The sequence below is a fragment of the Phoenix dactylifera genome, chromosome 1, assembly GCF_051530095.1.
Source record: "Phoenix dactylifera cultivar Ajwa chromosome 1, Ajwa_hap1_PhDact_Kaust_v1.1, whole genome shotgun sequence".
Taxonomy (NCBI): Eukaryota; Viridiplantae; Streptophyta; class Magnoliopsida; order Arecales; family Arecaceae; genus Phoenix; species Phoenix dactylifera.
In genome coordinates, this window is record NC_143190.1 from 4306434 (window position 1) to 4320328 (window position 13895).

Here is a 13895-nt window from a genome sequence, read left to right on the forward strand (position 1 = left end):
AGATCATGACAGCTTAAGACCATTTTTTTTAAAAAACAATTACCATAATTTTTAACCTATAGAAAAGTGGCTTTTCAATGTTTCACATGGATTTTTTTTTTCCATAAAATATAAAAAAATTATTCATATAGGAAATTTAAGCGAGCGACATATCATATAGTTGATGACTAATTAGCTAATCAGATCCAAGATAGATGTGAATTTAGACCAAAGAATATCTTTCTTGCTATTTGTATCTCTGCCATGGATGATGCTTTTTTCATTGCTAATATTTAAACAAAATAGCTATCATTTTCTTTTCTATTAAAAAAGTGTAGATTAGTGAAGCATCTCTTTAGAATTCTCCCTGGTTTGGAGATAATAAAAAAAAAGGGGGTTGGGGGGGCGGAGGAATTCTCTATGGGTGGTAACAGGTTAAAGAGATCAAAAGAAGATGAGATATTTAAGTAGCAAATGAGGGAACCAAAATCTTGTCTGTCACTGGGTGTATAGTTGCTTGGTGACAAGTTTGCCAAGCTGATGTAGTGGTTCTCTAACTTTGGTATTGACCATTGATGAGAACCAAGCATCTTGCAGAGCCACTTGCCCAAGAGGTGGTATAACAATATGCCGTCTCACCAGCCCAATTTCATCTCCTAAACACATCTTGAATGCCTAGACGTTTGCCAGTTTACTAAGGCTGCAAGTGGGTTAGATTGACCCTTGACCCAACCCGACCTGCTTAGACCTAACCCAACGCTTTTAGATCCAACCTAACTCGTTTTGGAGAACCCGTGGAGCTAGGTCAGATCTTCAAAATTGGACTCGTTCTATTTTCTGGATCGGATCTGAATTTATTGAATTCAGACCGACCCAATCTGACCTATTTGAAATTTGAATAATTCTGGATTTTCAATCCTACAACCTGCGCCGACCTAAATCTATAAAATTATTTGGGCCCGCAGGATGCAAACAAGTTCTGGAACCATTGATGGGTTGACCTGACCCAGTTCTGAACCGGACTCGAATATTTAGGTTGGATCTGAGTTATACATGGACCCGACCCGACCCGAATGACTCCTTGGGTCAAAAATTGTAACGTTGGACCCGACCTGATCTTCTATTGAGTTGGATCTGGATCCAAAATTAGGATCCGAATAAGAAACCGAGTTGAATCGGATCACTCATGACCCAACCCAACGCGACCCATTTGCACCCCTAATTTCAACTGATCCGCCCAGTCATAACCTAAAATAAAATAATTAAGAAGAAATAAGTAAATCAATATATAAATAAAAGAAGAGACAATGAATCTTGTTAATCCAAGCAAGTATGCAAACAAATTCTGAAACCATTGATGGATTGACCAGACCCGGTTCTGAACCGGACCTGAATTTTTTAGGTTGGGTCTGAGTTATACATGGACTCGACTCGATCCGAATGACTCATTGAGTCAAAAATTGTAGCGTTGGACCCATCCCGATCTTTTATGGGGTTGGGTCTGGATCCAAAATTAGGACCCGGATAAGAAACCGGGTTGAATCGGATCACTCATGACCCAACCCAACGCGACCCATTTGCACCCCTAATTTCAAACGATCCGCCCAGTCATAACCTAAAATAAAATAATTAAGAAGAAATAAGTAAATCAATATATAAATAAAAGAAGAGACAATGAATCTTGTTAGTCCAAGCAGGTATGCAACTTCAGTTGGTCGGAAGCCAGAGCTCAGGAATGGATAAAATAGATGGATATGGTTTCTAGTAATCAGGTAACAAGCTTTCCAGGCAACAAGTAATTCCACATCAGCCATGCAAGTGAATGGAGCTTCATGGAGAAACAAATCAACTTAACAGTAGTTTCTACATGTCTCTTGTGCATAGCCAGGGTCATTTCCTATGAATTTTTCCACTGTTTTTTTTTTTATGTATTTCATGAACATGTAAGAGCAACAAGAGTAGGTAACTGTATTCATGGCTCCACATGTATTCCAAGTTCAGAGTTCCAAATCTACTAGTAGCAATTAGGAAAGATGAGAAGGTTCATATCTTTGGTACATATACTCTAGGATTAACTAAAAGAATACTTATAGCCAGAGCTTTTATCAACAATAATAGGAAGCCTTTCATGGTAACCAGTTTACATACGAAGGCATATATTCACTTTTAGCCTAATCAGATGCGCCGCAGGGATGCCAACCTCTTCTCCAGATCATCAACTTCAGGGTTCACTGGATTTGTATGAGCTCTGCAAACACATCACATAGTCTCAGAAACAGATGCAAATTGAGGAGTAGAATGAAATAGAAGTCCTAACTTGTAATCAGTAATTTCATATTCATCTGTCTCTCTGAGACACTAACTCATATTATGTACATACTATGACATCATTTTTTCCTCCCCAAAGCTACAATCTCTGCCTCCTATAACTTAGTTCTTTTACTGCTAATTACTTTGCTTTGAGCACAATGCATGAAACAACTTCATTGCAGCAGCAGAAGGAAAGAGATCTGAAGTCATCTTCGACTTCTACATACTTAACATGAGCCCCCCATAACCATATGATTTGCTGTACAGTTGTGATCTCGTAGTGCCCAAGATATGATGTGCAGAGAACTCAATAGAAATTCTTCTTGATGATTTGATGTGCAGAGAACAACTATAATCTCATAGTGAACCATATTACTAATTTATTTTAGACATGGAACATAGATAAAAATAACTTCATCGAATAAAACATTTTATACTTGACAACTTCAACTTCTTGTAGAGCAAAAGTACTATGCTTGTTGCATTAAACAAGATGTCTTAAATCTAAAGAAAATATAGTAGATATTTGATTCCTCCGCATTGGGAATCTTACAGGGATTACATTGCACTGACTTCCAGATACTTAAATTTGACATCAGCATAATCAACTTTCATAGCCGTAGCAATTCCGAAATATAGGCAAAGAGCGACTAATTTCTATTAGATATTACTATCTTGTTTAAAGTGAGCATGAATAAACGTCATTTAGTGAACAGTAAAAGCAACATATGTTTTGTACCTTGCAGCATTGTCCACTTTCTTATTGTTCATTGCAATCCGGCCTTTAGGAGCTGAAGATAACTGCAAAAATCAAGAAAAAAGGAGAATAGATTAGCATCAAGCAATTAAACATGTATATGTTGTTTGAAACTGCATCCTGATGAAATTATTGGGGGGGGGGGGGGGGGGGGGGGGGGACCTGTGAGGCAACATCAACACCGATTTCATCAAGCACCTGAAAAGGAACATCATGTGAAAATGAGATTGTCGATTCAACTATGTGATATGAATTGAAGAGGAAACTGAGGGTAAAAGGGAGCGAAACTGAGGGTAAAAGGGAGCTCTTCCATTTAGTGATCCTGGTCTAATTGAAAAACTGCAGCAGTTAGTCTACCTGATTAGTGAGCTCTTCCGTTTCCTCTTCTGCCTCATCTTTATCCAAAGTTTCATCTATAGCCTCTGACATCATCTCAATCTGCATTGGAAAATCATATAGTACTTCTTGAAAGAAAGGTTTTATGAGTAACTAATGCAGTTACTGTGGAAACAGATATGACATTGACGACTTGATCGAGAATATGCTATCTTCTATCTCTTCTATCTTTTGAGTTTCAGTCCTCTATGGTCTCAAAAGACCCACCATGGACAGCTGCAACCTTAAAAAAGCAAGTTGTTCCATCACTCAAGTTCAGTTATCATGGTTATCAAATTAAGAGTCTGGCTCCAATAGAATTGAACAAATGTGGTCAAAGATAGTGCTGGGGTCAGAATACAGAGCCCTAGTAATGGTACCCAAACTCAAATGCTAATTACCTTCTCAGAAAAGACTTTATGATCTGTAGTTCGAAGCAAATCCAATTCAGCTTTCTGATGAATAGCAGACTTCTAGAAAAGAAACTACTGTTCAAAAAATCTATATAGATTGAGATGTATCGATAAGTTCGTCTCTAAGATTGAAAGTTTCTAGTGCGGGAAGAAAATACATCATGCTGTGGAAATGGTTAGGCAATGATGGTTCTTGTCACCTAACACCCTTAACTAACATCACCAACTTCACAGAGTTTCAGATCAGTAATCAACATAATGCAGCAGGCTAGCAGCGTATAAAGCAACCATGTGCTATGTGCAGACAACTCAAAAGAAAGTTACGTATGCAACAAAGCCCGTGATCAAAGGAACCAAGATATTAAAAACATCAATTTTTGTTGCAGAATAGCAACTTTAGACTAGTCTGCTTTGGCCAAGATGACATTTTGAACAAAAATTTAGTAAACCTCTCTTCAAGCCACACCATTGCATTCATCAAAAACAATTAATATTTACTTATGAATCACCACAATGGACCACTTAGATTTCTAGGGAAATATATTAGATTTCTAAGGAAGTGTATCACCTCGCCACAACCTGCTACTGCAACTACCTAAACAATATCACTTGAGTCTTGAGTTTAAGTGGTAAAACCATCACATCCAGGATGGTTCATATCTGCTTTCAAATTTAATTTATTAAAATCACACATCAAAAACTTAATGGAAGATGTTCTATGACGTTAGAATTGCATATATTCCTTCAAGAAATGATCACTCTTCATTCCAATTTTTTATACTGCAAGGATTAAAAAAATTGTTTCATGTATCCCAATTTTCATCTCCAAGACCTTTTTCCTTTGTAATATCGCTCAATGATTCATCTAGACCTAACCACGGTCCAGTTCTAACGGGGGAACCGGACTGGAACCGAACCGGGAAGAACCAGACCGGAACCGTGTCTCACGGTTTTTAACCGAACCGGAACCTTGAGAAATACGGTTCGGTTAAGATTCCAGGTTTGATGGAACCGAACCGAAACCGGAATCGGCGGTTCGGTTCCGGTTCGAACTGGAAAAAAAAAAAAGAAATGAAAAAGAATGGCGCCATCTCCCTTAAAATTCAAATGGTCACATGACCATTTGAATTTCCAAATGGTCAACGACCATATGGAAAATTTCCATATGGCCCCTAAATTTTTTTTGTTTTACTTTTTCATCCAAAAGACAATTTTACCGCCTCCTAACAACTAAAAAACGGCTTGTTTGAGGGACATTTTGGGAAACAAAAAATACCCCCAACACTATATATACCTCTCCAAATCAAGTTTTTCACCACACCACTCAATCTTCCAATCTCTCTCTCTCTCAATTTTTCACTCTCTCAATTATTCAATCTATTCCAATTCTCTACACATTCCATAACTCTATTGTTTTTCTCTCAAAATTCAATCAAATTTTGAGAAAAAAATAATTACTTTCCATATAATTTTGTCATATAAAATTTCTTCCCATATTTTCATTTTTCCCAATCCAATTATCAAAAATATCTTCCTTCCGCTCAAATAAAGGCAAGAAAAAATATGTTCCAAACCCAAATTCTTGGGATCCAAATTACATTCCTCCATCAATTTCCGAATCAGATCTTCCCTTTAATGTTGAGTGCTATAACATGCCAAATACTTTCGATCCAAATTACCGACCCCCCTCTATTGATGAGTTCGATTTAACTCAATCTTCAGAAGATATTGATCTAAATTATGAGGCAAATCCACAAGAATTGCATCCAAATGCAGCTACTCAAGAAAGTCATTCTATAGTTCCGCCATCAAATCCACAATCAAAAGGAAGGGCTCCAAAATCCGACATATTTGTCAAGCATTTCAAGAAAGTGCAACTTCCAGATGGTTCATGGCAAGTAATTTGCAACTACTGCAGTCACACATTCAAATTTAAACTCGATGGTGGATATGGATCGTTCACCAAGCACCTTAACAGCAAGCATGCAGCAGAAGTAGGCATCGATCGTTTACAAACACAAATGACCGGGTACACTACATCTAGTCCTTCTCCTCAATTATTTCAATATAATGATGCAAAATATAGGAATTCATTAGCAAAAATGGTTTAAGCAATGCATTTATCATTTTTATTTTCTGAACATCCTAAATATGTTGCTAACTCAAGAAGCTTTACAACCTACTGCTAAACGAATTTCTAAGACTACACTCGTACGTGCCATAGTTAAATTATATAAAAAAGGCAAGCATGATTTATCTGAATTTTTTTCATCTTTTAAATGGAAATGTTTCTTTGTGTTCTAATATATGGAGTGATCATTGGCAAGTCCATTCATACCTGGGTATCACATGCCATTGGATCGATGATGAATGGCAAATGCAAAAAAGACTTATTGCTTTTAGAGGTTTTGATGAAAGACACACTGCTGAAAATATTTGGAAACTAATAAAGTATGTTTTGGACGAGTATAATTTAGTTTATAAAGTATTTTCAATTTTTTATGATAATGCATCATCAAATACTGCTTCAATTCCTCATCTTGAAAAACTTTGCAAACCCTCATTTGGTGGTAAATATTTTCATATACGATGTGCATGTTACGTTTTAAATTTATGTGTTCAAAATGCTTTAAAATCTCTTGGTCAGTATCTTCAGCCCCAATTAAAAATGTGTTAGAGTATATATGGTTACGTCCACAAATTATGAAGGAGTGGTTTTCTTTTTGTCGGCTTCATAATATGAGGCCAAAAAAATTTTCTAAAGATGTTCCAAATCGTTGGAATTCCACGTATGAACTTTTAAATGAAACTTTTCCTTACAAAGAATTATTATGTACTTTTATTGCAAATAATGTTTCTAGTGTGGTTTTATTTTTCCAGCAGTGGATGTTTGCAAAAAAATTATGACCGTTTTAAAAGTTTTTAATGATGCTACTAATAATTTATCTGGTATTTATTATTCTACTGCTTATTTACTTATTTTAGAATGTGTTAATATTGCTGATGCTATTAAAACTTTTGAGAAAGATAATGATTTGCAAGCTCCTATTTCTGCGATGAAAGTGAAATGGCTTAACTATTATAAAAATATTCCACCTCTTAATCTTATTGCATCTATTTTTATCCACGTAGCAAAAGGACCTAAACAACTATAATATGCATGAAAATAATCTGTCAAACCATCTAATTTACTACGTGGAACAAAAATAGATGCAACAAGATTAAGAGGTGGAATATTTTTATAATAATTAAGCCATTTCATTTTCATCGCAGAAATAGGAACTTGCAAATCATTATCTTTCTCAAAAGTTTTAATAGCATCAGCAATATTAACACATTCTAAAATAAGTAAATGAGCAGTAGGATAATAAATACCAGATAAATTATTAGTAGCATCATTAAAAACTTCTAAAATGGTCATAATTTTTTTGCAAACATCCACTGCTGGAAAAATAAAACCACACTAGAAACATTATTCGCAATAAAAGTACATAATAATTCTTTGTAAGGAAAAGTTTCATTTAAAAGTTCATACGTGGAATTCCAACGATTTGGAACATCTTTAGAAATTTTTTTTGGCCTCATATTATGAAGCCGACAAAAAGAAAACCTTCCTTCATAATTTGTGGACGTAACCATATATACTCTAACGCATTTTTAATTGGCTGAAGATACTGATCAAGGAATTTTAAAGCATCTTGAACACATAAATTTAAAACGTAACATGCACATCGTATATGAAAATATTTACCACCAAATGAGGGTTTGCAAAGTTTTTCAAGATGAGGAATTGAAGCAGTATTTGATGATGCATTATCATAAGAAATTGAAAATACTTTATAAACTAAATTATACTCGTCCAAAACATACTTTATTAGTTTCCAAATATTTTCAGCAGTGTGTCTTTCATCAAAACCTCTAAAAGCAATAAGTCTTTTTTGCATTTGCCATTCATCATCGATCCAATGGCATGTGATACCCATGTATGAATGGACTTGCCAATAATCACTCCATATATTAGAACACAAAGAAACATTTCCATTAAAAGATGAAAAAAAATTCAGATAAATCATGCTTGCCTCTTTTATATAATTTAACTATGGCACGTACAAATGTAGTCCTAGAATTCGTTTAGCAGCAGGTTGTAAAGCTTCTTGAGTCAGCAACATATTCAGGATGTTCAGAAAATAAAAATGACAAATGCATTGCTTAAACCATTTTTGCTAATGAATTCCTATATTTTGCATCATTATATTGAAATAATTGAGGAGAAGGACTAGATGTAGTGTACCCGGTCATTTGTGTTTGTAAACGATCGATGCCTACTTCTGTTGCATGCTTGCTGTTAAGGTGCTTGGTGAACGATCCATATCCACCATCGAGTTTAAATTTGAATGTGTGACTGCAGTAGTTGCAAATTACTTGCCATGAACCATCTGGAAGTTGCACTTTCTTGAAATGCTTGACAAACATGTCGGATTTTGGAGCCCTTCCTTTTGATTGTGGATTTGATGACGGAACTATAGAATGACTTTCTTGAGTAGCTGCATTTGGATGCAATTCTTGTGGATTTGCCTCATAATTTAGATCAATATCTTCGGAAGATTGAGTTAAATCGAACTCATCAATAGAGGGGGGTCGGTAATTTGGATCGAAAGTATTTGGCATATTATAGCACTCAACATTAAAGGGAAGATCTGATTCGGAAATTGATGGAGAAATGTAATTTGGATCCCAAGAATTTGGATTTGGAACATATTTTTTCTTGCCTTTATTTGAGCGGAAGGAAGATATTTTTGATAATTGGATTGGGAAAAATGAAAATATGGGAAGAAATTTTATATGACAAAATTATATGGAAGGTAATTATTTTTTTCTCAAAATTTGATTGAATTTTGAGAGAAAAACAATTAAGTTATGGAATGTGTAGAGAATTGGAATAGATTGAACAATTGAGAAAGTAAAAAATTGAGAGAGATTGGAAGATTGAGTGGTGTCGTGAAAAACTTGATTTGGAGAGGTATACATAGTGTTGGGGGTATTTTTTTTTCCCAAAATGCCCCTCAAACAAGCCGTTTTTTAGTTGTTAGGAGGCGGTAAAATTGTCTTTTGGATGAAAAAGTAAAAAAAAAATTAGGGGCTATATGGAAATTTTTCATATGGGCCGTTGGCCATTTGGAAATTCAAATGGTCATGTGACCGTTTGAATTTTAAGGGAGATGGCGCCATTCTTTTAATTTTTTTTCTTTTTTTTTCCGGTTCGAACCGGTACCGAACCACCGATTCCGGTTCCGGTTCGATTCCATCAAACTTGGAGCCTTAATCGAACCGTATTCCTCAAGGTTCCGGTTTGGTTAAGAATCGTGAGACACGGTTCCGGTTTCGATCCGATTTTTTGGTTAGAACCGGACCGTGGTCAGGTCTACTCGCGAAGGATCTCAGTTGAAAGATGCAAAAAAGACAACCCCATCTCTCTTATACCTAGTCCCCCAAGAACCCTATTCCATGCAAAGGATTGTCAAATAGGACTAACACTCGGTGAAACCTTCATCTAAAATACAATCTTAATCTAGCAATGGTAGAATTCTTATGCTTCAAAATGCTATTTATGTCTTCGTTTTTTTTTCCCTAGTGTCTTCTAATAGCATATCTTTCTAGCAAATGATATTCATATCTATTAGTTTTCAGAACACAAGTGCATGACCAAAATCAAATGATGTGGATAAGTGAAAGGAAAAGCACACCATTTGCATCTCCTACATAAGGAATATATGAAAGATGAACCTGGGAAGCATGTGGTCAATCTTGGAAAAAAGGATACGCAATGCGTGAAGATATGGAATCAGCATTTTTATTATTTTTATTGGTCATTGCTTCAGCCAGTCCTCACAAGGAATAAATGGTGAACCAGCTATAAAATGTCTGAGACAGATGGTAACCCAATAGGTATAATGGATAGAGCACCAAATATCATGATTCTTACTGTGTACAAAGTGCATGTTTAGGTTTGCAGCAATAAAATAATGGGAAGAATTGTGCCAAACATGCAATATTTTTCAAATATATATGTGCATGTTGTGGGTAGAGGGAGCACATGTCTGTGTGTGCACAATGATTAGGCGCCTAATTTTGGCTGGTTTCAGTTAACATTCACATTTCAAATCAATTAGTAGTGAATGAATCATGGCAGAGGGAAACTAAATGCACATTTCAATAACAAAGAGAAGAAAAAAGAAAAGGTTGAGAATTTTGCAAGAATCCACTAGTATTCAAAAAATACATCAAAATTTAAATCAGATACTAAAGAGCTCTACCGTCATGTCCATTTGGGCTGATTGCTTCTGGAATTCTTTCATCACTTTTGCCTGTTTTGCTGGTTCCATTTGCTGAAACATGCCAAAAAATTTCCATGTCCAAATCCCAATAAGAATTTTTTTTTTAAAAAAAAAATCGAATGGTAACAAAACAAACTACCAAACTTCTAAATTTTTCATGATGACACTCGATTTGCTCAAGCAATATAAATTTTGAGCTTTCAGCCTACCTTGTTCATGGCTGCCATTGCTTTACTTGCACCTTTCATGCCAGCAGAAATTGAGGTACTTGCATACATTGCCTGAGAAAACAACAAATTTAGTGTTCACAAAAAAAAAAAAAAAAAAAACTTAAAAGCATTGCTGCAGGTATTGTCAGGATTCCTGACCTGTGTGTGAGTTGCTACACCTCTTATTTGTGCACGTGTTCCCTGTAAATTAGTGATCTGCTGCCTCAGACGAATAAGTTGACGAGCTAAGATCCGAGTTGCAGGCTGGAAAAAAAACAGAATGCCAAATAAGTGTTTAATGCATATTGGAGTAGAAAATAAGATAACACGCCCAAGATTGAATTACCAAGTAAATTTTAAAAAACCTATAGAATACAATATGAAAGAACAGGAAGAACCTTTTGATATCAAGGAGAATTAAGGAAAAAATGAAGATATATGTATCAACCCAACAAACTTGCCTCATTTCCAGTTTTTGCAGTCTTCTTTATCTCTGCCACCAGCTTTTTCTCCTGTCATGAGTCACTTCTGAGAAAGAGTGCAAAACATAACTATGTGCAAATTTTGCATTCAACTGTTTGGGCAGGCAAGTTTACCTCCATTTGCAGGGCTGCAATCTCCCGTTCAACACCTGAAGACATAAAATGGAATAAATAGCACAAGCTTTTTAGTACCAAAAAACAGAATCTGTTACAATTGATTCAGAGACCTCACATTGTGTCCTATTATACATAACAGGATTATAAATAATAGCCAATTATCCTACTTTGATGGCCATTTTGCAACAGAAAATAGTGGCCGTAGTGGCAATTTTCATTGTTCACCAGCATAAAATATTTTTTATAAAATTTCAGTTCCTTCTATCAGCAGGAAAAATAAATATTTATCCAGCAAGCATAAGCATGAATAAATAAGATGGTCGGTTTTCTGTTACTGTCCTTATAAGTTAATTTCTCTTATAACAACTAAATAATGGCCATTATAACAGTCATCACTTTATTCCAAAAATAAAACTTAATCCACCAGACCATAACAAAAGTGGCCAAATAACAGTCATTATTACCAGTATAATGGGAAATGACAGAGAAGAGAGAGGGGGGAGGGGGAGGGGGGGTTTGGGGGAGAATAATCCCAAGACACATCTGAAAACAGGAAGCTGACCTCTTGTGGCCACTGACATTTCTCTTTTGCTCGTCCTGAGAGCATCTGCGGGGTCGCAAACAAGATTAGATTCTCATATGGAGTGGAGTAGGAAAACACCAAAATCTAGTGGAGAAAAGCAAATTGACATCTAAAAATCACATAATACACCTACAATGGCAGCAAAAATCCAAAAAAAATATAAATATAAACCCCACCAACAAAATTTTAGCAGCCAAAAGCAAAAACACAACCTTATCGGCTTTTTCAAGTCAAAATTTAATATTTTTAGGCCCACTCGAATCCGATCGAACATATATAACGGAAAACAGCAATGCATGACCAATCCAACGCAGATAGATGAAATGCTTGACGGAAAACCCTAAAGAAACACCAAGAAAAGCCTCTAACCTTTGGCGGAGGTTTTCTTCTTGAAAATATTCATGGCTCCACCCCTCCAACGCGACCGCAGAGACCCAGAAAAACGAGAGCGAGATGCGCTGGGAGAAGGGAAAACCCCTAATAATTGGTGTCAGATCTAGAGAGAGAGAGAGAGAGAGAGTGAGATCGCTGGGGTTTTAAAGGGCGTCTTGGGAATCTAAAAAAAGTTTGTTCGGGAGCTTCTCGCTCGCTCGCTCGTTCGTTCGCTCGTGTGAGAGGAAGGCCCAAGTAGCCGTTGCAGTATGGACGGTTCCTTTCGCTTTCCAATGGCTAACGGGTCTTTCCTTTTGAAATAAGAGAATATGCTCCTAGCTTAGGTTTTTGTTTATTTCAATAACTAGTATTTAGCAAGTGTCATACAAACCAAGTTAACTACTCAACTAATAGAGTGAAAGGGTTGGATCATAGTTGTATCCTTAGCATCATATAAGGATTTACCACCCTTTGCACCCATCCACCATTTGATCATCCACTATATGCTTTGAGAACTGTGTAGGTGAATGGACAATAGTATTCGGAGTACTTTGTAGTGGGTGATCCAACAACGGATAGGTGTAAAGAAAGGTGAAACCTTCTTCTGTGCGAATGATACAATCGCATTCCAAAAAAGTAGGGATCTTATTTCTCTATGGATGTTGGTTGAATCAGTGTTGCACAACCCTAGCCATTAATGTGATATCATCTCAATCCTTGGGAAATATAAATAGACAAATCTTGAGATTATAGTCTACAAAATATAAAAAATTATATATATTGATCAATATTTTATGATATTGATTATATTTTAAATTAATATATGATATTTATATATAGTTGTTAATCCTGAATTTACCATATAGGAAAAGATTTTGAGATATTAATCCTAAAATATTGATTGAGATATTCAAATCTAAATTCTTTCTAAGTTTTCCACCTTCCATATTGCCCAGAGATGCTATGTTGATCTCTCAATATAAGTAGGGTTTTGAGGAAAGGGATATTGATAGGATGGCCTTTTAGTTTACTACAGATGATAGGATGGTTCCTCCTTTTTAAAAATTAAAAATAAGGTAGACCCAGTTTAAGTACCTACAAATGCTAGGTTATTCTCTGGTATTCGGTATTTTCAGTCCCTAATGTAAAAATAAAAAAGATGAAGGTGTTAAGAAGATTGTTTTGGTGTAAGAAAATACTTCAATATAGGCTGCTATAGATCCTTTAGTGCAGTTATTAGTGCTAAGGCATTCGACCCATATCAGCAACATTAACCCTACCAATTGACACTAACGGCCTTCACCGATCATGGTGATGCTAAGGCTACAAATGGGTCGGGTTGACCTATGTCTCGACCCATCCCGACTTGTTTAGACCCGATCCGACCCAATTTAGAGGACCCGTGGTGTCGGATCGAGTTGTAAAATTGAACATATTCTATTTTTCGGGTTGGGTCTGGGTTTACTAAATTATGACCTAACCCTACAGAGCAATTTTGAGTTTCCTACCCTATAACCCAACCTGAACCCAGTACATTGTTAGGGCCGGCAAGGGTGCTTAAGGGTCTCTAACTCTATATTTCTTTAATCTCTACTTGTGTTTGAGGATGAGAGAAATGAAAGAGACTATTTTTTGTAGTATCGAATGACATAAATTTTACATTAAGGCTTAGGTTGGTTATATTAAATAGAAACACCGTTTTTCTAAGAAGAAAGTTCAAACTAATGAAGGCAAAATAGAGTATAACTTTACTCTGAGGAAGAAGATGGGTTCATGATGAGTCCTTTGCAGTTGTTGAACTTTATCATGTATCATTATCAAAACTATATTCCTCATTTTGGCCCATATATGCTTTTCTAGTAGTACGTTTAGAAAAAATAGTAGTAGATGCATTCTAACAAATTTAGGGGATATCATTGCTGAGTAAAAAAGATTCTAACAAATTCTAACCCCACAAGACATA

At 35.8% G+C, this 13895-nt stretch overlaps 1 protein-coding gene across 1 annotated transcript; it reads right to left on the bottom strand.

The window, feature by feature from the left end:
- Nucleotides 1–1968: 1968 nt before the first annotated feature.
- LOC103717908 (vacuolar protein sorting-associated protein 2 homolog 2) lies at nt 1969–12088 on the bottom strand. The gene is made up of 11 exons (XM_008806467.4): nt 11930–12088; nt 11540–11584; nt 10975–11009; nt 10840–10890; nt 10538–10642; nt 10379–10450; nt 10149–10220; nt 3404–3484; nt 3209–3244; nt 3029–3090; nt 1969–2227 (listed from the first exon to the last, which is right to left on the bottom strand). Exons 1-11 carry the CDS (start codon nt 11961–11963, stop codon nt 2155–2157), a joined length of 666 nt encoding a protein of 221 aa, XP_008804689.1. The 5' UTR covers nt 11964–12088; the 3' UTR covers nt 1969–2154.
- Nucleotides 12089–13895: the final 1807 nt, after the last annotated feature.